General features: G+C 43.2%; 2 protein-coding genes across 5 annotated transcripts in view; one reads left to right on the top strand and one right to left on the bottom strand.

The window, feature by feature from the left end:
- The window catches only part of denr (density-regulated protein), a 30,902-nt gene extending 13,429 nt beyond the window's left edge, over positions 1-17,473 (bottom strand). The window contains exons 1-4 of the mRNA XM_078227054.1: positions 17,343-17,473; positions 11,246-11,351; positions 9,123-9,142; positions 5,809-5,893 (exon numbers count right to left, since the gene is read on the bottom strand). Of these exons, the coding sequence (XP_078083180.1) occupies positions 5,809-5,893; positions 9,123-9,142; positions 11,246-11,342 (202 nt within the window). The 5' untranslated portion in view covers positions 11,343-11,351; positions 17,343-17,473. The remainder of the gene's footprint in view (positions 1-5,808; positions 5,894-9,122; positions 9,143-11,245; positions 11,352-17,342) is intronic.
- A 210-nt stretch (positions 17,474-17,683) lies between these two features.
- Positions 17,684-24,994, top strand: part of ccdc62 (coiled-coil domain containing 62) — a 51,680-nt gene continuing 44,369 nt past the window's right edge. The window contains exon 1 of one of the 4 annotated variants that reach the window (XM_078227050.1): positions 17,684-17,867. In XM_078227050.1, coding sequence (XP_078083176.1) covers positions 17,844-17,867 — 24 coding nt within the window. In that variant the 5' untranslated portion in view covers positions 17,684-17,843. Of the gene's footprint in view, positions 17,884-24,994 lie in introns of all 4 variants that reach the window. The other 3 variants (XM_078227049.1, XM_078227048.1, XM_078227051.1) reach the window with 3 other exon arrangements.

The following is a 24,994-nucleotide window of genomic DNA, read 5'->3' as shown; positions in this document are numbered from 1 at the left end:
AGTGAAAGGAGATATATTGCAAGTCTCAAATTGGAGGAATGAGAAGATCTAGGCTGGGCCAGAAACAGTCTGCACTTTTTTATGCAGACAGGACAACCACTGCTGCTGCTCCCAGATCCAGAAATGCAATGTGAAGATTTTGTGGTCATTTCTTGACCAGCTTGTGGAGGATATTTAAAGATAGGCATTCAAACCTGGGTAAACTTTGCTCATTTGCACTTGAGGTTTGCATCGGTGTTAGGAGATTAACACGCATAGGTGAGATGCCCATCGCCCATTTCAGATGAACAAAGACTTGGAAAAGATAATAGCTTCCGATATTGCCAATGACTTTCTTACAGGATAAATTAGGCATGGGAAGATGCAACCAACCTGAAATTTAATTAACTTACAGGATGTGGGCATCGCTGGCTAGACCAGCATTTATTGCCCATCCCTAACTGCCCTTGAGAAGGTGGTAGTGAGCTGCTTTCTTGAACCACTGTAGTCCCTGAGGCGTAGGTACACTCACAGTGCTGTTAGGGAAGGCGTTCCAGGTTTTTGACCCAGTGACAGTGAAGGAATGATTACATATTTCCAAGTCAGGATGGTGAGTAACTTGGGAGGGAAACTTGCAGATGGTGATGTTCCTCTGTGCCTGCTGCCCTTGTCCTTCTAGATGGTAGCAGTCGTAAGTTTGGAAGGTGCTACCTAAGGAGATTTGGTGAGCTCCTTCAGTGCATCGTGTAGATGGTACATAGTGCTGCCACTGTTTATCAGTGGTGGAGGGAGTGAATATTTGTGGAAGGGGTGCCAATCAAGCAGGCTGCTTTGTCCAGGATGGTGTCAAGCTTGAGTATTATTGGAGCTGCACTCATATTCCATCGTGCTTCTGACTTGTGCCTTGTAGATGGTCGACAGGATTTGGGGAGTGAGGCGAGTTACTCTCTGCAGGATTCCTAGCCTCTGACCTGCTCTTTTAGCCACTGTATTTACATGGCTAGTCCAGTTCAGTTTCAGGTCAATGGTAACCCCCAGAATGTTGACAGTGAGGGATCTGGTGACAGTAATGCCACTAAATGTCATGGAGCGAAAGTTAGATTCTCTCTTGCTAGCGATAGTCATTGCCTGACACTTGTGTGGCATGAATGTTACTTGCTACTTGCCAGCCCCAGCCTAGATGTTGTCCAAGTCTTGCTGCATTTGGACATGGACTGCTTCAGTATCTGAGAAGTCACAAACGGTGCTGAACATTGTGTTGTGCAATTATCGAACATCCTCACTTCTGACCTTATGATGGAAGGTCGGTCATTAATAAAACAGCTGAAGATGGTTGGGCCTAGGAGACTACCCTGAACTCCTGCAATGATGTCCTGGGGCTGAGATGATTAATATCCATCTACCACAACTATCTTCCTTTGTGTCAAATATGAATCCAACCAGCAGAGTGTTTCCCAAATTTTCAATGACTCCAGTTTTGCAAGGGCTCCTTGATGCCATACTCGGTCAAATGCTGTCTGATGTCAAGAGCAGTCACTCTCACCTCTGGAATTAAGCTCTTTAAATTCTGGTTGAAACAAGGACTAATGAGATCAGGAGCCAACTGGTCTTGGAGGAAATTAAACTGAGCTTCAGTGCATAGGTTATAGAATCATAGAATCCCGACAGTGCAGGAGGCCATTCGGCCCATCGAGTCTGCACCAACCACAGTCCCATCCAGGCCCTATTCCCGTAACTCCACATATTTACCCTGCTAATCCCCTGACATTAGGATCAATTTGCCATGGCCAATCAACCTAACCTGTACATCTTTGGACTGTGGGAGGAAACAGGAGCACCCAGAGGAAACCCACGCAGACATGGGGAGAATGTACAAACTCCACAGACAGTGACCCGAGGCTGGAATTGAGCCCGGGTGCCTGGCGCTGTGAGACAGCAGTGCTAACCACTGTGCCACTGTGCAAGGAAGTGCCACTTGCTGGTGCAATGATGACAACTTCAATCTCTGTAGTGATGATCGACAGTAGATTGATGGGGTGGTAAACGCCCACGTTGGATATGTCCTGCTTTTTGTGTACAGGACATACCTGGGAAATTTTCCACATTACCCAGTAGGTATCAGTATTGTAGTTGCACTGGAACAGCTTGGCCAGGAGCGTGGCAAATTCTGGAGCACAAGCCTTCAGTACTATTCCTGGGATATTGTCAGGAAGAAGTTTAACAACACCAGGTTAAAGTCCAACAGGTTTATTTGGTAGCAAAAGCCACACAAGCTTTCGGAGCTCCAAGCCCCTTCTTCAGGTGAGTGAAGAAGGGGCTTGGAGCTCCGAAAGCTTGTGTGGCTTTTGCTACCAAATAAACCTGTTGGACTTTAACCTGGTGATGTTAAACTTCTTACTGTGTTTACCCCAGTCCAACACCGGCATCTCCACATCATATTGTCAGGACCCATAGTCTTTGCAATATCCAGTGCCTTCAGCTGTTTCTTAATATCATTTGAAGAGAATTGAATTGGCTGAGGACTGGCATCTGTGATACCAGGAGCTCCTGAGAAGGCTGCGATGGATCATTCACTTGGCAATCGGGCTGAAGATTGTTGCTTAGCCTTAGCTTTTACACTGATGTGTTGGATTTCTCCATCATTGAGCATGGGGATATTTTTGGAGACTTCTCCTCTGGTGAGTTTAATTGCTCACCACCATCCATGACTGGATGTAGTAGGACTGCAGAGTTTGGATCTGACCCACTGATTGTGAAATCGCTTATCTCTATTACTTGCTGCTTCTGCTGTTTTTAATGCAAATAGTCCTGTGTTGCAACTTCACCAGGTTGACATCTCATTTTTAAGTGTGGCTGGTGTTGCTCCTGGAATAGACTCCTGCACTTTTCACTGAACCAGGGTTGTTCCCCGGCTTGGTGGTAATGGACCGAACCATGAGGTTACAGATTGTGCTGGAGTACAATTCTGCTGTTGCTGATGGCCCACAGTGCCTCATGCGTTGCTAAAACTGTTCGAAATCTACCCCATTTAGCATAATGGTAAAGCCATACAACATAGTGGAGTTAGATATGTTTAAAATCAGAGGCTAGGAATACTGTGGCAAATAACTCACCTCTTGACTCCCCAAAACCTATCCACCATTTACAAGGCACAAGTCAAGAGTGTGATGGAATACTCCCCACTTGCCTGGATGGGTGCAGCTCCAACGACACTCAAGAAGCTCGACATCATCCAGGACAAAGCAGTTCGCTTGATTGGCACCACATCTACAAACACTCCCTCCACCACCAATGCTCAGTAGCAGCAGAATGTACTATCTACAAGATGGACTGCGGCAATTCACCAAAGATCCTTAGACAGCACCTTCCAAACCCAGGAGCACTTCTATCTAGAAGGACAAGTGCAGCAGATACAGGGGAACACCACCACCTGCAAGGTCCCCTCCAAGCCACTCACCATCCTGACTTGGAAATATATCGCCGTTCCTTCACAGTCGCTGGGTCAAAATCCTGGAATTCCCTCCCTCACGGCATTGTGGATCAACCCACAGCACGTGGACTGCAGCGATGCAAGAAGGTGGCTCACCAGCACCTCCCCAAGGGCAACTAGGGTTGGGTAATAAATGCTGGCCAGCCAGTGATGTCCATGTCCCAAGAATGAATTTTTTTTTAAAAATCGACCCCATTTAGCATGATGATAGTGCCACACAACACGATGGAGGATATCCTCAATGTGTGGTGGTCACTGCTACTGATTTTGGCAAGGACAGATGCATTTGTGGCAGGCAGGTTGGTGAGGATGTGGTCAAGTATGTCTTTCCCTCATTGGTTCCCTCATCACCTATCACAGTACCAGTCTGGCACTGGGTCTCGGGCCTTGGGCACTCGGTCAGCTTGGTCTATGGTGCTGCTACCAACTCACTTTTGACCTGATGTCAGGAGACTGGGTTCCAGCGTTGATGTTGAGGACTCCAAGGGCAACTCCTTCCTGACTGTATGGCACTGTGCCACCACCTCTGCTGGGTCTGTCCTGCTGGTGGGACAAGGCCTACCCAGGAATGGTCTGAGACACAAGGTATGAATCCATGAGTATGACTATATCAGGCTGTTGCTTGACTAGTCTATGAGACAGCTCTCCCAATTTTGGCACAAGTCCCCAGATGTCAGCAAAGAAGAATTTCCAGGGTTGATAGGGCTGGACTAGCTGTTGTTTTTTCTGTTGCCTAGGTCAATGCTGAATGGTCCATCAGGTTTCACTCCTTTTTATTAACTATGTAGCAGTTTGATGCAACTGAGTGTCTTGGATCTGGAGTCACATGTAGGCCAGACCAGCTAAGGATGGTAAATTTCCTTCCCTAAAAGGAGATTAGTGAACAAGATGGGTTTTTACAACAATCAACAATAGTTTCATGGCCATCATTGACCTTTTATTTTTTCCTCCAGGTTTTTATGGAATTTAAATTCTACCATTTGCTGTGGTGGGATTCAGACCCAGGTCCCCCGAGTATTAACCTGGATCTCTGCATTACCAGTCCAGTAACAATACCACTACATCACCACCTCTCCAAATGCCTGAGAAACAGGTGAAAGCCAACTTTAATTTCTCCAGATGGGTTGGAATGTGAGGACGTAATTGTGAATCTGCACAAAATCATCGCAAGGCTGGTTTTATAAGATTGTGTTCAGATTAAGGAGATGGTGGACTAGTGATAATATCACTGGACTAATAATCCAGAGGGCGAATGATGGGGCCATGGGTTTAAATCCCACCACGGCAGCTGGTGGAACTTGATTTCAATTAATTAAGTCTGGAATTAAAAGTTGGTCTCAGTAATAGTGAAATCACCAACTACTGTCATAAAAATCTATCTGGTTCACTAATATCTTTTAGGGAAGAATATCTGCTGTCCCTATCTGGTCTGGCCTACATGTGACTCCAGACCACAGCAATGTGGTTGACTCTTAACTATCCTCTGAAATAGCCTTGCAAGCCATTCAGTTCAAGGACAATTAGAGATGGGCAACAAATACTGGCCTTGTTCAGCGACACCAACGTCCCATGAAAGAATAAAGGAAAGCAAGTTGAGTTTCACAATATGGAAAAGATGTTTCTGCAAGATGCATGAACTGGTTGGGAAACATTCTGTGTGCGTGCTCCAATTTCTATGTAATCCGTGTGGTTGATCTGTGATCAACATCCGATAAACGTGCACATCGTTTGGGGCACTAATACTGATCCAAGTTATGATTATCAAGTAAGACAATTAAAATCAAGATAAAGTGAGGTTTGTGCATTATACATTGTAGCTACAAAACATGCACCAGCAGAGCTCCTATCTTGTGTACTATTTCCCACTCTTGACAAAGTAATCAGCTATTTTCTGAACAGTTAATGCCAGGTTTCAGATGGTTGTTTTGTACCAGAGGTGCAATGTTCTCCATATGCAACATCCATATGCATTATGCAACATCCTCTGTTGAAATTCACAATTTTATATTTGACATTTCACTAAATATAATAATTAATCATTTATATCATGTACTTTTTTTGAAAGAAAAGTTGGAGCAACATAATAATTGTGGAGGTAGTTAAGGTCAGGGCGAAATGTATTAAAGCTGCAGGAAAATGTAGTGCTGTAATATGAACACTCTATTAACAGATACGCTGCGCATCATATGCACCATTAATGAGGTGAGAAATTATGTCCTGGTACAAATTACAGCATAAATGTGATTACACATCTTCCCAGGAGACGAGGCAATTACATCCTAAAGCATTGCTCCAATAGACCAAAAAATATTATACAAGAAATGTTACGTTGTTGTTACCTATACTGAGTTTTGCAAATTCTTCTGGGCAATTTTTTTCCAGCCATTGTCTGCACTTGGTGTACTGGGGCATGTATTCACAATACTGTAAGAAAGCACATGTATGAAATAATTCAAAGACCATAACTGAGTTATGAATGTTCCCCTTTCAGAGAGTCTTTCCTTCTGTCTGCCATTAGAATGACGTACATTAAACTAAATGTCATATAACTCTCGGAAAATGCAACGGATGCAACAATTCTTCATGAAAACCAGAGTGGCAAATTATGCCAATACTCAGATATGTCCCAAATGAGGGCCTTGGGCTAATACCATGAAGTTACTGTGAAATTCCCCTAGTTGTCACAGTGCGACGCCTCTTTGGGCCAATGCATCTAACCAGCAATCTTTCAGAATGTGGGAGGAAACCCATGTAGACACGGGGAGAACATGCAAACTCCACACAGACAGTGACCCAAGTCAGGAATCGAACCCAGGTCCCTGGCGCTGTGAGGAAGCAATGCTAACCACTGTGCCGCCCCATCAACAGTTTAGTTCAAGAGTGCATAGACTTAATACCAGAGTACCATTTAAACTCAATTTATTTTCATTTTTGGTTATATTTAGTTTTAAAGAGGACTCTTTGGAATATTTGTTACTTGTCTTAAGGGGACTGTTCTCTGGTTCCCAGGACGTGGTGCCAGGCAGCTCCCTGCAGTGCCTCATCCAGCCTGGAGAGCTGCTGGTGAATCTCCATTAAACCAAATCAGAAGCTGTGATATAAAAAACAGAACAGTAGCTGATTCCTGGGATGTGGACATGGCTGGCTGGGCCAGCATTTACTGCGAATCCATAATTGCCCTTGAACTGAACGGCTTGCTAGGACCTTCACGCAGCATTTAAGAGTCAACCATGTTGCTATGGATCTGGAGTCACATGTAAGCCAGACCAGGTAAGGACAGCAGATTTCCTTAGCGAACCAAATGGGTTTTTGTGACAATCAACAATGGTTTCATGGTCATTATTAGACTTTTGATTCCAGATTTTTATTGAATTCAAATTTCACCATCTGCTGAGGTGGGATTTGAATCCAGGTCCTCACAGTGCTACCCTGGGTTTCTGGATTACTACTCAGGTGACAATACCACTACACCACTGTCTGGATGTCAGAGTTTAGGGCCTCAATGTCAGGGTCCCAGATTACCGTTACCTGCACAACCTCATTCTTTAGGTTGGCGGGCAGATGACAACTTGGGGTGGGGGTGATGATGCATAAATATAGTTGAAACTCAGACTGGGGAGGGGGCCTCCCATTATGGCTCGGTGACCTCCGGACCCACTCTGGCCTACTGTCTGAAATCACGATGGCACCCTCATGACTCCCCAGGCGTTCCCTATCTTCCCGTCCTTGTATCCCTGGCACTTACCTTGTCCTCTGGTCCCTAGGACTTAGTGCCAGGCAGCTCCCCACAGTGTCTCTTCCAGTCACTGCAGCACTGTGCCTGGAGGTACTGGAGAGCTACCAGCGAATCTGATTGGCTGGCAGCTCTCAAAGGTGGTACTTCCTTCCGAGTGTGGGGCAAAAGTCACCTACTGCCAATCCATGCTCGTCAGAGCGTAATATGGCATAGGAGTTACTGTCGGTGAGGATGTGTTCCCTGCCGTGCATCTTGAAAATTCAGGCCCATGTCTTAAAACAAGTATCTGCCATCTCAGATTCAGTACAGTGGAGGTTGCCATGTTCTTCTAAGTAGTTGAGATCCCAAATCACTTGCTCACTACTCAATGATGCAAGATTCAAAAAGGCATATTGCTGACCTCTAGTGGCAGAGGCAAGATAACTATTTGAAGTGGTCAGAAAAAATAAACTATGCAAAGTAAATTAACTTTCTAACAATATGTTGTAAATAAATGAAAATATAATTGGAAAATACAATAGCTACAAATTAATGTTTGCTATATGAATACATAAACCTGTCCTAACCAAATGGACAACTAAACAGAAGGGTAAAAACAAAACAAAGAAAGTCAAGGACTCTGGATGACTGAGAATTTGAGAGTCAGACAAATTTTGCTCCCGTGTGAAAACAATGTACATATGAATCTATAGCTAATGAATGGTTTTATCTAAAACCAAAGAAATTAAATATATATATATATATAAAATCATTTTGTTACTAAGGACAGTGAAAACCTGACAAACCTAAGAGATCAAGACAAGTTGCCCCTCTTCTCACCACATTCATCAATTCCTTCTGTCCAGAAACAGTTGCCTCTTTGACCATTTGTTTCTGTATTGTGTCAATGGCCTTCTCCGAATCAATGGCACAAACCTATCGGCTTTTTGGTCAAAAGGTTCTTACTTCTGACTCCCTATAGAGATATTTTTAAACTTATATTCTAGAAATCATCTGGATCGTCACGGAATGGAGCGACGTAAATAGTGGGATTCAAAACTAGCACAGCCACACAAATAAAGTAATGAATGAATAATCCATCACTCTGAAACCTGTCCTTTTATGACACTCATCTTATGCTTTACTATGTAGCTTGAATAAACTGATCACATGTGGAATTTGTAAAGTCAGGGGGCATATACAGCATGTTAATGAAAAAGCACAAATAATTTATTAATTTTACATGTGTCGGTGCTTCACTGAAGTAAAATCTTGGCAAATAAAAATAGAAATATTTGAAATACAGGACAATTTTCCTTCTTCTGCCGGGACTCAATGTTTCAAGTTCTCTACACACAGCATGAAGCTGTTAAATATATATATTTAACATCTGACTCACATAAGTGCTTTTTCCCCCCTGGTCTTGAAGACTAGTCTCCAAATTTCCCAGCGTGCGAGTACACTGTAATACTCAGCTGACATCAAATCCGTGGGGCAGAGATACCTTCAGACCTGTGTTCAAGGCCGAGTTATTAATTACTAAATTATTCACTGATGGGTCTTGCAGCTGGCACTAGATGAATGATTTTCTAGTGAGCACAAGACTGAAAAATAAATAATTTCTATAAAGAGTTAATTACACTAAGCATTAGATATCCCAAAGGTAATAATGTTTGCTTTAAAATTAAATACGTTAAGATGGGGGTGAAGTACTTCTTCTTGTACTTCCCTTTCTCACTCCTGCCATCCCCCTGCCCCCAGCTGTACAGTCCATAACTATGGATTCCTACGTACAGACACCACTTAAATTGCTCAAACATGTCTATGTAGAAGGTAAGCAAAACAGAAGAGAAATGGGTTAAATTAAAAGGGAAATACAAAAAGGGGAGAAATTAACCAGAAGATAACAATACCATTGATGGAATTAATTCCACTCACCTCTGTTGGCAATGAACAGACTAGAAAAAGGGGGGAAAAAACAGTTGTAACTATTCAGAACAATTAACAAAAATGAGTACATTTTCAGCCAAGCCTTAATTTCAAAACATTTCAGAACATGTAAACTACAAAGAGCCAAAGGTCCTCGCGTTTGACTAAAGCAATTAACTGATTAAAAAGGATTAAAGAGCAGCGCATAATAAATAAACTATATAATGTTGTAAATACACAGAAGCGAATGCAGTTTAAAAGGGGAAAAGGCCCCTCAGCTCAGGCTTAATTCAGAGTTGGGACATGCAAACCAGTAAGTCAATTTCCTAGATATTTAAATTTTCAAACAAAGAACAAAGAACAGTACAGCACAGGAAACAGGCCCTTCGGCCCTCCAAGCCTGTGCCGCTCCTTGGTCCAACTAGACCAATCGTTTGTATCCCTCCATTCCCAGGCTGCTCATGTGACTATCCAGGTAAGTCTTAAACGATGTCAGCATGTCTGCCTCCACCACCCTACTTGGCAGCGCATTCCAGGCCCTCACCACCTTCTGTGTAAAAAACATCCCTCTGATATCTGAGTTATACTTCGCCCCTCTCACCTTGAGCCCGTGACCCCTCGTGATCGTCACTTCTGATCTGGGAAAAAGCTTCCCACCGTTCACCCTATCTATCCCCTTCATAATTTTGTACACCTCTATTAGATCTCCCCTCATTCTCCGTCTTTCCAGGGAGAACAACCCCAGTTTACCCAATCTCTCCTCATAGCTAAGACCCTCCATACCAGGCAACATCCTGGTAAACCTTCTCTGCACTCTCTCTAACGCCTCCACGTCCTTCTGGTAGTGCGGCGACCCGAACTGGACGCAGTACTCCAAATGCGGCCTAACCAGCGTTCTATACAGCTGCATCATCAGACTCCAGCTTTTATACTCTATACCCTGTCCTATAATGATAGCTTTTAACTCTATTTCCAAAACTGGTGCAAAGTGAAGTTGTGACAAGAGCTTGTGTCTAACGATCAGAACAGTTAATTTTGTGATCTCAATGGGTGAGGTTTTTTTTACCTCTTGACTATAAGTGTGCAGATAACCTAACTCATATCATTAACACGTTAATGTAACTTCACTGGTCAACTGTGTACATGTTTTGGCTCAAGTACTAAGATGCTGGCATTAAGTATTTTTAAACACTACATAAAAGCATTAACTCCCTACTTAGAGCATCATCATGTTCAATTTAACTGCTGGTATTTGATTCTATTTGCGATAAACTGGTATTTCTGTAACTTTGCTTTAAGTTTAAGTTTGCTTTAAGGTATTCAACATCATTTCCATTTTGCTCCTCTCCCCAGATCTATGTATCTTCCTCCATCCAATATGACGAAATAGTGTGAGCAATAAGCTCTACCGTAACTCCTGCCGTGAGCGATTACAGTAAGTGATGCCAAGGCACACGAGGCTATGGGCCAAGTGCTGGAAAATGGGATTGAATAGTTGGGTGGATTGTCTTTGATCGGCACAGGCGTGATGGGCTGAAGGGCCTTTTCCTCTCTTGTATACCTCTATGACTCTGGACAGCAAGAGTTGAAAATTGGAACGAGGTCACATTTTCATCTCCTGCCTTCTGAAATGCACTTGCACTTCCACATTTATCCAACAAGCTGATTAAATTCAGAGACAAAAACACTTCCACAGCAAACTGAAATCATCAGCCCATCTGCCATGTAGGACTATCTTCTAGAAGGGCAGCAAAGTTCTGCGATTGAATAGTTCATATCTTCATCCATCTACTCAACCAAGTCACATTCTTCTTTCTAACTAGGAGGTGGATGCCCAGGGTATTCCTTGTGGCATGTGGAGTGAGAGGTAAGGTTAAGGCACAAGCCCACAATCTTGAAGTTTGCTGACAGGCTATTGAACCATGAAGGACACTAGTTCCTATCAGATATAAAGAATGATGAGAGCAACATATTAGCAGAAGTGCAATTATTTAAAGAAGATGCTGAGAATATCTATGAAACCTAGAATGTTTCATCCCGCAGTAACCTACAGCATCAAAATACCAAGGTTTCTCTAACTACATTTGTTCTCCAGGGCATGCAGAATAAATTTATAGATCCGGCAAACTTACTTCCACAGTAAAGTACTTTTAATGGACATTGTGTCTTATTGCTCGTTGGTTTCGCTTCTCCTTTGTTTTCTAAGTCTGCATTTTCAGTAGTGGCCATCTCATAAACCTAAAGACCAGGTGCAAGTAAATAACAGGATTAGCAGTGTTTCTTGATCTTAATTAAATATATTTTTAACTGCAAGATTCATTAAGAGAAGACCCCCAAAAATGTAATTGGTCAATGACTCCAGAATGTCATGTTCCTGTAATAAGTCTGCGGATGCATAAGTTCCTTCACCAAAATCCCTTTAAAGTAAAGTTATTTATTAGTCACAAGTAGGTTTACATTAACACTGCAATGAAGTTACTGTGAAAATCCCCTTTATTTACAACTCTAACAGCAGTACACAGAGTGCTATCAGTCAGCAGTCTACCTCCAGGGGTGTCAGAGGAACTGATACACCCGGTTAATTACAAAGCAAAGATTCCCTGATTAGCCCATCAATTGGATCCTTAATCAGGGATTTCTTTTGTTTTGTTTGGATCCTTAATCAGGGAGTTCATTCTCCAATAGGCCAACCTCAATGGCCTGATTCAAGTCAGTTCCAGTTGCTAAATATTGTCCCCCGCGAAAGGCTGTGGATGCTGGGTCAATTGAAATTCTCAAGCAAATCCATAAGGGATCAAGGGACACAGAGAAAAGATGGAGTTGAGGTACAGATCAGCTGTAATCTGACTGAATGGTGGGATAGGCTCGAGGGGTTGAAAGGTTGATTCCTATTCCAGAACTGGAAACCTAATGGCAGGTTCATAAAATGTAGGATTCAAAAATAGCTCCCCTTTAGATAGATCTCTGGAAATTTCCAGCTGTGTGTGTCATTTGCAGCACTCCTTAAATACTACAGGATCCAAAAGCAAAAGGGTAATGAAAAGGGGACAATAAAAGAGGACACTGATGCTAAAGGTGAAGAATTTAGTTTGCAGATACACAACAATACAAAACCAAAATACTGCTGATGTTCGGAATCTGAAATTAAAACAAAAAATGATGGAAATACTCAGCAGGTCAGGCAGCATCTGTGGAGAGTTAACATTTCAACACAATGACAAAAGGTCATCAACCTGAACTATTCACTCTGTTCCTCTCTCCAAAGATGCTGCAAAGTAAAGTATATTTATTAGCCACAAGTAGGTTTACATTAACACTGCAATGAAGTTACTGTGAAATTCCCCTAGTTGCCACACTCTGGTGTCAGTTTGGGTCAATGCACCTAACCAGCATGTCTTTCAAGACTGTGGGAGGAAACCGGAGCACCCGGAGGAAACCCACGCAGACACGGGGAGAACATGCAGACTCCACACAGACAGTGACCCAAGTCGGGAATCGAACCCTGGTGCTGTGAGGCAGCAGTGCTAACCACTGTGCCACCACGCCGTGCCGGCTGACCGGCTGAGAATTGCCAGCATTTTCTGCTTTTATTTTACAACAAATTACATTTAAGCTTGAAAAAGTATTATTATTCAAGTCAAAGGAAATGTGGGACATGGGTGTACAAAGACTGAAATCGAACTAGCACTTGATAAAGAACTTGGGAATGCAGTGCCAACAGAAATATCACATATAATGTCCAAACGATACGGCAAAGCAACTACACAAGCTGAATGAATGCTAGGATATACAGGCAGACCAGAATAGCCAGATCACACTGAGAATAAAGACTGAGTTCAACTTTGGTCATGTCGCTGTAAAACCTATCTATTTGCATTAGAAATAATGCAGAAAAGACTTGCCGGAGTAAAGGTGATGAGCTGTGAGGAAAAGTTATATAAATTTCGGGTATATAACGTGGAAGGATGCAGACTTCCACCCTGCTCACAGCACTGAGACTGTCCCGGTTAAAGTTACAAAGACCATGTGCTGTGATGGTGACTGTGATGCATTATTCCCTGTTATCCTCTCTGCAGTGTTTGGTATAGTTGACAATTTTCTTCCACCGTCCAGCTCTATGGCACATCCCGGCACGGTGGCACAATGGTTAGCACTGCTGCTTCACAGCGCCAGGGTTCAATTTCGACCTTGGGTCACTGACTGCGTGGAGTTTGCACATTCTCCCTGTGTCTGCGTGGGTTTCATCCGGGTGCTCCGGTTTTCTCCCACAGTCTAAAGATGAGTGGGTTAGGTTGATTGGCCATGCTAAATTGACCCGAGTGTCGGGGGATTAACAGGGTAAATATGTGGGGTTGCAGGAATAGGGCTTGGGTGGGATTTGGGTTGGTGCAGACTCGATGGGCCGAATGGCCTCCTTCTGCACTGTAGGGATTCTATGACTCTATGACTCCCCTGATATCACTCTCATTTGTTCAAATGCAGCCAGCACATGTCCTGCACCCTTAAATTAGTCCCTGAAGATTCTGTCCTTGGCTCCCTTGTCTTCACTATTCACAGTGCTCGTACACACTGATATAATCTACAAGGACAAAATTGACTTCCATATGCTGCTAGCATCCAGCTTTAAAAACCTGCTCAGGTTGAAGCGAAAAGGCTGAATGCTAGCATCCTGTAAGACCAAACCATTGTTTCAAACACCACATCACATCTATCATTAGTAGTATCTCTGACATTATCTTTCCTCCATCAGCAGGAGAAGCCCTTATCCACACTGTTATCATTTCTAGACTTGGATTTCTTGAATAGTCTAACTAGCTTTTTAATTTCCACCCTCCATAAACTCACAACTTCAAAACATTGTCCTGTACTCAGTGTCTCACACGTCATGTCCTCACAGGCTTATGCTAGCTATGAGTCCAACATCTTTGTTTAATAACTTCCTCCACAGCGTTGTAATCTTCTTCAACCTTATATTCCCACCTGTAACCTTCAGCCCTCCAATTGTAGCTTTTTGCTTGCTTTCCCTTTCTCCATCCCTCCCACCCCACCACTGTCCTTTGTCAAGCCATTGGTGGTGAGTTTCTGGGTGCTTCTACCCTTTTCTAGAACTCCCTACCTAACCCTGTTGCCTCTACTAATATTTCCCCTGCAAACCTTCTCAAAACCCATCTCTTCAATGAAGCTTTTGATCGACTCTCATTCTATGATTCATCATCCACACTTTCATTCCTTTTATCTATTTTTTCTTCCCCATTTGCTTCTTAGAACATATCTGTATATCCCTAATCTCCTTTAGCCCTCCGACTCTGAGGTTTTTGCACTCCTCCAATTCTGGCCTCTTGAGCATCCCCACTTTTCATTGTTCCACCATTGGTGGTTGTGTCTTCAGGTGTCCAGGCCCAAAACTCTGGACTTCTCCTGCTAAACCTCTTCATCTCTCTTTCCTCCTTTAAGATAATTCTCCCACTTCTTTGTCCAATGTCTCCTTGTGGGGCCCTGTTCTAGGCCTTCTTTGATAACACTCCTGTGAAGCATCTAGAGATGTTTACAACAGGTTAACACAAAGATAGGAGCAGGAGGAGGCCACTTGGCCCTTCTAGCCTGCTCCGCCATTCACCACAATCATGGCTGATCGTCCAACTCAGGCTGTTCTTTTCTACATTAAAGATACGATATGTAAGCTCTTGTTACAAAAAAAGATTTTGATTATCAAAGGGTACAAAGCAAACCAATTATCCCATCAAAACCAGGAAAATAGGATGGAAATAAAAATGATTCAATCTGAATTAGGTGGGTTGGCCATGCTGAATTGCCCCATAGTGTCCCAAGATGTGTGAATTTAAAACAGACACTGGGAAGAGATTATTTAAATGGCGATAAATTTTAAAATGAGAGAAATAATAACAAAATCATTACAGTATTCAAAACGCAATTAGATATGACAATGAGTGGTTGATGTACTAGAGGAAGGAGCTGGATGGCTTTTTTTGTCATTCCTGACTTCTTGGTTCTAACTTTGAGGGATCAATTAAAATGTGTTCCTTGGATTGGCCAGACCACTGAAAATCTTCATTGAAGGGATTTCTGATTATCAATGCACTTAGCAAAACAAAAGCATAGATTTACAGTTTGCATTGCTTGCAATTAATTTTCCAAGTCGATGTGTTCACAGTGAGTTGTCAATAATGAAATCTCACTTCAATAAAAAGACTTGCATTTATTGAGCACTTGTTACATCCTCAAGGCATCACAAACTATTTTACAACCAAGTAAGCACTGCGTTATCACCGTTATAATGTAGGAAACTGGCAGCCAATTTTCATACGAGGTTCCACGTGTGATAATGGCCAATCTCAGTCTCACACTTCATCTGTAAGATCACACTTTCAACAATGCAGCATCCATCAGTACTGCAATGATGAGTTAACATGGATTTTACATTCAAGTCTCTGCAGTGGAAATTGAACCCATGACATAGTGAAAAGTTGGCTTATTGTCCAAACTAATGGCAAAAGATTCTATGTATATAACAAGTGGCAAATTATTTTGTTTGAAGATGCACTGCAGGTCATAGTATAGAGGAATTATCGGAAAGTGAAATAATTGTGTATCGATGCAAAAATAGCGGCACAGTAAATAGTCTGGACAGAAGCAGAAAAGGTACAAAGGGATATGGATAGAAGAATTAATTTGATTGTTCGGCTTGGCTCAATTGGTAGCAGTCTTGCCTCAGAGTCATAAAGGTTTAAGTCTTGTTATGCAAACTACAGATTTCAGTATATCATCTAGGCAAAGATGAAGTAATGAGGGAGTGCAACATTGACAGATGTTAAACCAAAGTTCCACAAGTTTGCTCAAGCAAAATATTCCATGGTCGTATTTGAAGAAGATAATCTGGGGAGTTCTCCCAGTGTCCCAACCAAGATGTTTTGTTCTACATCAGGATAGACAGATTATCTGGGCAATCCTTGTTTGTGGAAGTTCTGTGAAGTTATTGGTGTTGAGTGCAAATTGATTGTTACGTTTGCTTGTATAAGTATCTAAACAACATAATTAATTGGTTGTAAAGCCGATTGTGACAGCTTGAGGATGTGATATGTTGCTAAAGGAAGGCAAACACTTTATTTCCTACCTGTACAGAAAGCCCACACTCCAAATATGAGACCTGTTTCCCCAAGCAAAAAATAATTAACCAATATATTAAACTAATGATATTTTTAAAAATAATGTATAACCTGCTTGCACGTTAATGCAAAATAACTCTGGCTAGTTATTCTGAAGTAGCAGGTGTTTGTTTACTTTTCACCTGCTAAGATGCAGCAAGACTTCAGAGAACACATTGTGACTAGTCTAGTGGAACTCCCAAATAACCTGACATCCAAATGATAGTGGTGCCAGTATGATTTCCACCCCTTATCACTAACTTCATTTCACTTTCAGGAACCTCTGAGACGCATCTCCGGCCTGCAAGTCTGTGTCGTTCTTGACCCAGCCTTCAGATGAGATTTATCAGCATTCCCCAGTTCCTAGCTCAGTCCTTTTCTTGCTAAATTGACCAAGTCCCCAGTTTGACCTCTTCCAGTCTCAGTGCATCCACACTCACAAATCTTCCAGCAGTGCTCACTACATTGTGATCAGAAGCAGGAATTCTGGCTCACTTCCACCCCTGCCAGAGATGTGCTGGTTCAGCACATACCGGGTGTCAAACATGGGATCTCCTGTATAGCATAGTATAACATGGGTGTTAGAAACAATCATTAATATTTCAAATGGAGTTGCGAGGGCAAACATCAGAACTCCAACCGTGATCTTCAACTTCTGTACTATCTTGTCCAGCTTTGCACTTAGCAAAAAGTGGCAAAACGAAATGCCTTACAGTTAGGGCAAGATGTGCTGACATAGCTATAAGCCAGGATGCATCTCACCTTATGGGTTAAAGACTAATTTTACACATGGGGAAAAAACATTGAAAACGTGATTGCAGCATTTCCTATTAGTCGATATATCAAGTTGACCCCTTGTACACAGAATTGTATCGCACAGCCACTAAACTCCAAATGGGAGCAAGCAAAACCTCAAGTGAACAGCACATCACAGGTGAAGGGAGGAGAAATAAAATAATTCCAGGAATTTGTGGCCTGATTAGCACCGAGGAACCACCTTGATTCCCCGCCCCCCAGAGTTTCTGAATTTACCCCTGAACAATCCTTCACAGGAGACCACACAAACCTTGTGGAGTGCAGCCAGTCTCCAGTGCAATCACCGACCGCCGACAGTAAGCTCGGTCACCAACAGAAACCAGCCGCCTGAATGAAGCTCGCCGAGCATGCGCACCGCAGGGAGAGGGGACCTGCCGTCCTGTTGTCGCTCGGAGAAACACTGACTTTAGGCAGCCCGCCCTGGTGCCGGCCTAATCTCCGACACACTGAAACTAACACGGCTCACCCGCCACGCCGCTTTCTTTCTACCGCCGGCTAAGGTTTCGGGATCAATGGCGAATTATCGACGGGATTTCCGGCGGCGTTCCTGTCGCCCGATTGCGGTGCGGGCACCGGCGGGCTGGTCCTTCCGTGGCCGCGTCGCTTTGATCATGGCGGCCGGAGAGAGAAGGAGAGACTGAAGCCGGGGGGGAAGAAGCGGCTGGAGCCGGGGGAGGGGGAGCTGAGGGAGGAGCGGCCGGGGGGCTGGTGCCCGCAGGAGGGAGGAGCGGCCGGAGCCGGCGAGAGGCCGATGAAGCCGAGCCGGCGATGCAGGGTGCGAGTTCTTTCTGGTTTGTCACTGATGCCGACCTCGCCAAACTTTGCATTGGATTATACAGGATGATAAATGTAGAGTATTGTTTAATGGGACCCTTTAATTGTCCTAATATAGTCTGGCAGAGCAGTAGTGTAAAGGGAAGAGACGGGGAAGAGTTTTTAATTTGATTTCTTATTGTCACCTGTATTAGTATACAGTGAAAAGTAGTGTTTCTTGTGCGCTATACAAAACATAGAGTACATAGGGAGAAGGTAAGGAGGGTGCAGAATGTAGTGTTACAGTCATAGCTTAATATATGATGGGACATTCGAAAGTCTGACGGCAGCAGGGAAGAAGCTGCTCTTGAGTCGGTTGGTACGTGACCTCAGACTTTTGTATCTTTTTCCCGACAGAAGAAGGTGGAAGAGAGAATGCCCGGGGTACATGGAGTCCTTAATTATGCTGGCTGCTTTTCCGAGGCAGCGGGAAGTGTAGATAAAGTCAATGGGTGGGAGGTTGGTTTACGTGATACCTTTTGTAGTTTCTTGCGGTCTTGGTCAGAACAGGAGTCATATCAAACTGTGATACAACCAGAAAGAATGTTTTCTATGATGCATCTGTAAAAAATGGTGAGTCAAAGGATTTTCTAGATCAATATGTTTCTGCTCCTTTGAAGAAAAGTGGGCATTGGTGGATTTGGTTCTGAGGAATGAGATGGATCAATTGTAGGTAGGGGGACACAGTGGTTGTAGTATCATATAGTTTAAGGTAACTATGGAAAAGTTCAAGTAGCAATTTAGAGTAAAACTAGTAGTTTAAGTAGTTTTACTTAATTGGTGGGGTACCAATTTCATTGACTCATATGAACTGGAATTGAAAGCTGATGAGCAAAACTGCAGCAGAACAGAGAACTGTCCTTACAGATATGAATGTTTGGGTATGGATGCCGTGCAGTTCATTCCCAGGAGGGGGAAGGCGTGACAAACAAAGTCAGAGGCCTCTGGATGACAGAAGATGGAGAGTAAGATGAAACAGAGAAAGGGGGCATATAATCCACAAAACCTGTCCACCAGCTACAAGGCACAAATCAGAAGTGAGAACTAAAGGGATGAACTACTTTCACTGGATGAGGTGAAGAGCCCACTCACTCAAACAAAGCAGGTATTGCTGGAGGTTGTGGAGTCTGTGAGCAGCTGTTGTGTGGAGCCTAGTATCTGGATGCAGTATTGTGAAAAGCTTAGTGACCTCATTGCATCAGAAGAAGTGAGTGGCATACTACTTGTGTTGAAAGCCAGCACTCTTGACTTTTCAAGCATTCTCCTACAAAGCACTCATCTGACCAACGCACCTTGCAGTTCCATACATTCCTTTTTATCCACCATCTCCTTAAATATTCATCTGAAAAGTCCACATTCTCCCTCACCTCTTTCTCATTCTATTGTCATCTCACACCTATGTCCCATGGTCACTCTCTACAAATGTTCTCATTCCTCACTTCTCGCACCTTGCTTTCTCTCCTTGAAGAGGAAGAGACCTTACAACTCCAGGGACAGGCAGAGAAAGGAGGGGATGCTGGGCCCATGAGCCTGCAGCCATTGCCTTCCTGAATGTGGTAGATTTGATCAGGGCTTTCAAAGGAAGATTGGATAAGCACCTAAAGAGAAAAAAATTGAGGGCTCCAGGGAAAAGAACAGGGGAGTGGATTATTTGAGTTACCCTTGCAGAGAGCCAGTGCCCCATGATAGACTGAATGGCTGCCTCCTGTGCTGGAACCATTGTATGATTCTTGAATGGATTTCCTCAGCCATCTGCACTTTACTGTATTCAAAGACAGGAAAGGGATCACAACAACGCACACTATTGGAAGGGGGAAGGCCACTTGGCTCATCTTAATTCACCCTTTCAGGATCTCCCTGCACTTTCCCATTGTTGCACGTTGTCTTTTCTTAAACAGTTCCAAGGTTTCACCTCCACCACCCTGTCTGGAAAGTCCATTCCAAATGTTGATCATTCTTTACAAAAAGAAGCATCTAATATCAGTCCTATATCATTCATTCATTTGAACCTGTGTCCCATTGTTCTGTTGTTCAAAATAGTATTCTGGATCAATATTTTCCATTTCATTTCCTATCTATGTAAGATCAGCACTTGGCTTTTTGTGACTCCTGCCACTAGAAATCAGTATTTATTTTCCAATATATATTGTACTTTTCAATTCTGACTAAATATTTTAAATTCTGTTCCCTGAAAAATTCCTCTGATGTGTGATACGTTAAACTTTTTGTGCTGTTCAAATGAATGTCCTGTTGCATGGCTGAAAGTGTAGCTCTTAATATAAAGGCAGCAGCTATTATTTTGCTTCCGCATGTTCTGATTGCTCAGCTAAAGCTTTAAATAGAACATTTTGCTGTGAACAATTAGCCAGAATTAGAATAAAGTCAATTGTTCATAAACCCTTCATTACACAGGTGATGTTTGCAAATAAGGGATCTAATTTGGGGTCTACAGTCTGGTGGTGACACATTAAGAACTAATGTCGGGCAGATAAACTGACCCCTGAGTTAGATATTTAATGAGCAGTGCTGCTTCAGAATTTGAGATGGTGGTATCGGTAGTTAAGTCAGTCAGAGATGTTAGTGGTGATTGGTTGCTGTTAAATGGCAACCTGAACCCAGCATGATAACTGTGAGCTGATTGGCTGGCTGGTACTACTGTGGCATCATAACTGAAGTCATAACACATCACTTTCTCATTATTTGAAAAATGTCCCTGTATCATCCGGTCAAGTAAACTCTTCGCTGCTGTTCAAACTATATTGCATGCTTCGAGGAAAATTTATTGGATAAGTCTGCCCAGTTTTCCACTTTTGGGAATTTACTTTGAAATTCCACAGTGTTCAACTTGTGTATAATGGTGAGTGTGTATTAATTATCTTTATTGTTTATGGACAATATGGGTGGGACTTTATAGCCTTGCTTGTCCTGAAACCGTAAAATCTCGCCCGAGATCAATGGACCTGTCCATGGTCCACCCCTCTCCCGCTCCAATTCCCGTGGTGGGCGAGACGGTAAAATTCCGGCCTATATTTTTGCACACGGAAACTGGTGTTTCAGTTTGATCTGTAACTGTTTTGTCAAATGTTGGCCTGTAACCTCCAGGCACCCCGGTGTCGGATTTGGAACCATCCCACCTGCGCTAGGGTTTCCCTCTCGAAAATTCCCAGGTCAGCAATAAGTGTTAAGTTCCCCTGAACAATTTTGCCGCTTGCTCATCTGCCCAAATATCCCATCCACATATCTTAGACAAATATCACCTCTCTGGCCTGTTATTTTCAATGGGACTTTTAAACTAACCTGCTTTGTGGCAGCTAGTGCTGTTTAAAAAAAAAAAGGGAACGTGTCCTCCTTTGCTCCACTTCTTTTAGACTGCGACGCTGGAGCCAAGCACTGTGCTGCCTGAATCTCGCTCGGCCTGAGTCAGGAGGGTCGGGCAAGAGGCATTGAAGAAATTTAATGCAGGCAAGTGGGTATGGTGTGATAATCTGATGGTGAATGCCACTGAGGAAGTTATGGTCCTTTATCTGTCATCTGACATGGGCCAGTTATATAATTTTCAAATAATCAGCTGCAGATTACCTCTCTATAAGGATACATGTATTTGTAAACAATTAAATATTTAACCAGCAAGGAAGGGATTATAATTAACCACGTTGCCTGATCTAATTTTTAGATAGTATTTGGCCATGTGCAGCTGAGGCAGTCTTTGGTGGGACCCTCATGGGGTGCTAAACCCAGAGGATGTCTGCTGTGGGTAATCCCTAACAGAACAGGGGAACGAGCACTGCCTTGTGCTCTGCTGAAACCACAGAGGTTGCACCACGTAGTTGAGTAAGAAGAAGTGGATGAGAAAGACCTCCTCATTGCATAAAGCTGCAGAGCAATGTTTATGTTTTTTTTAATGGGATGTGGATGTTGCTGGCTAGACCATCATTTATTGCTGATCCCTGATTTGATTCGATTTGATTTATTGTTGTCACATGCATCGGGTACAGTGAAAAGTATTGTTTCCTGCGCACTATACAGACAAAACATACCATTTATAGAGTACAAAGAGGAGAAGGATAGGATAGGATGCAGAAAATATAGTGCTCTAATTACAAATAGAGTGAAGAGAAAGAGCAGCTCCATATATGATAGGACCATTGAAAAGTCTGATGGCAGCAAGGAAGAAGCTGCTCTTGAGTTGGTTGGTACGTGTTTTCAGACTTTTGTATCTTTTTCCTGATGGAAGAAGGTGGAAGAGAGTATGTCTGGGGTGTTTGGGGTCCTTGATTATGCTGGCTGCTTCCTCGAGGCAGCAGGGAGTGCAGACAGTCGATGGATGGTTTGCGTGATGGATTGGGCTATTTATGTTCACAACCCTTTGCAGTTTTTTGTAGTCTTGGTCAGAGCAGGAGCCATACCAAGCTGTGTTACAGCCAGAAAGGATGCTTTCTATGGTGCATCTGTAAAAATTGGTGAGAGTCACAGTGGATATGCCGAATTTCCTTAGCCTTCTGAGAAAGTAGAGGTGTTGGGTGGATTTTCTTAACTATAGCATCAGCGTGGAAGGACCAGGACAGATTGTTTGTGATCTGAACACCCAATTGCCCTTAAGAAGGTGGTGATGAGTCCCCACCTTGAACCACTGAGGTCCATGTGTTGTAGGAACACCTGCAGTGCTGTTAGGAAGGGCTTTCCAGGATTTTGACCCAGCGAATGTGAAAAAACAGCAACATATTTCCAAGTCAGGATGGTGTATGACTAGGACAGAAACTTGAAGGCTCTGTTGCCCTTGTAGGTGGTTAAGTTTGTGGGTTTGGAGGGTGCTGTTGAAGGAGCTTTGGTGAATTCCTGCCTTGTACATTGTAGATGGTACATACTTTTGCTACTGTGTGCAGTAAGAGTAGGAATAAATCGATCAATCTCAGGCTGGCAGACTGTTTCTAGTAGGTTACTGCTAGGATCAGTGCTCGGTCCACTGCTGTTCATAATCAAAATAAATGACTTGGGTATGTGGACCAATTGTAATATTTCCAGATTTGCTGATAACACCAAACTGGATCAGAATGTATGTTGTGAGGATACGAGGGGCTTCAAGAGGACTTGCACAGGCTAAGTGAATGTGTGAGAACATGGCAATTAGAATATAATGTGAATAAATGTGCAGTTGTTTAAAAAAAAAACAGGCAGAATATTCCTTAAATGGTGAGACGTTGGGAGGTGTGGGTGTCCAAAGAGACCTGTGTGAGTCGCTGAAAGTTAGCAAGTAGGTGTAGCAAGCAATTACATTTCATTGCAAGAGGATTTGAGTACAGGACTAAAGATGTCTTGCTGCAGTTGTATAGAATCTTGGGACCGCACCTGGATTATTGTGTACAGTTTTGGCCCCTTTATTGAACGAGGGATACACATGCCATAGAGGTCGTACAACAGAGCTTCACCAGATTAATCCCTTGGGATGGTGAGATTATCTCACCGGTGAGAGTGAGAGGACTGGGTTGATGTTCCCTGAGTTTCGAAGAATGCAGGTTGACCTCATTCTTACAAGGTGTGAAGGGGAGGTCTCACTAACTTAATCGAGTTTTACGAAGAAGTGACAAAGATGATTGATGAGGGTAGGGCAGTGGATGTTGTCTACATGGACTTCAGTAAGGCCTTTGACAAGGTCCCTCATGGCAGACTGATACAGAAGGTGAAGTCGCATGGGATCAGAGGTGAGCTGGCAAGGTGGATACAAAACTGGCTCGGTCACAGAAGACAAAGGGTAGCAGTGGAAAGGTGCATTTCTGTATGGAGGGCTTTGGCAAGTAGTGTTCCTTAGGGATCAGTGCTGGGACCTTTGCTGTTTGTAATATATATAAATGATTTGGAGGAAAATGTAACTGGTTTGATTAGTAAGTTTGCCGACGACACAAGGTACAAAGGTTGGTGGAATTAAGGATAGCGATGAGGACTGTCAGAGGATACAGCAGGATATAGATCGGTTAGAGACTCGGGCAGAGAGATGGCAGATGACATTTAATTCGAACAAATGTGAGGTAATGCATTTTGGAAGGTCTAATACAGATGGGAAAAATACAGTAAATGGCAGAACCTTTAAGAGCATTGATAGGCAAAGGGATCTGGGTGTACAGGTACATAGGTCGCTGAAAGTGGCAACGCAGGTGGAGAAGGAGTCCAGAAGGCATACGATATACTTGCCTTCATCCTTCATCAGCTGGGGCATTGGGTTTAAAAATTGGCAAGTCATGTTATAGCTTTATAGAACCTTAGTTAGGCCGCACTTGGAATATAGTGTTCAATTCCGGTTGCCACACTCACCAGAAGGACGTGGAGGCTTTGGAGAGGGTACAGAAAAGATTTACCAGAATGTTGCCTGGTATGGAGGGCATTAGCTATGAGGAGAGGCTGGAGAAACTTGGTTTGTTCTTACTGGAACGACAGACGTTTAGGGGCGACCTGATAGAAGTCTACAAGATTATGAGGGGCGTGGATAGCCAGAAGCTTTTTCCCAGGGTGGAAGAGTCAATTACTAGGGGGGCATAGTAATGTCCCTAGTAACCTGCGAGGGGAAAGGTTTAAAGGAGATGTACGAGACAAGGTTTTTACACAGAGGGTGGTGGGTGCTTGGAACTCGCTGCTGGAGGAGGTAGTGGAAGCAGATGCGATAGTGATTTTTAAGGGGCGTCTTGATAAATACATGACTAGAAAGTGAATAGAGTGATATGGTCCCCGGAAAGGTAGGGGATTTTAGTTCACACAGGCAGCATGGTCAGCGCAGGCTTGGAAGGCCAAAGGGCCTGTAATTCTCTTTGTTCTTTGTTTGTGTGACAAGATAGATGTAGGTAAGATGTTTGTTTCCTCTGGATGGAGAATCTAAAATCATTGGACGTAATCACAGGCTAAGCGGGAGGCCATTCCGAGATTGGGATGAGAAGGAATTTCTTCATTCAGTGTGGTGAATCTTTGAAATTCTTTGCTCCAGAGGGCTGTGGAAGCTCAACCAATGTGCATATTCAAGACAGAAATCGATAGATTTCTGGAAACTAATGACGCCTGGAGATGGCATGAGAAATGGCATTGAAGTAGATGATCAGCCATGAT

Source organism: Mustelus asterias, chromosome 13, assembly GCF_964213995.1.
Source record: "Mustelus asterias chromosome 13, sMusAst1.hap1.1, whole genome shotgun sequence".
Lineage (NCBI taxonomy): Eukaryota > Metazoa > Chordata > Chondrichthyes > Carcharhiniformes > Triakidae > Mustelus > Mustelus asterias.
Note: the sequence above shows the minus strand (reverse complement) of the source record. Positions and strands in the feature narration are given on the sequence as shown.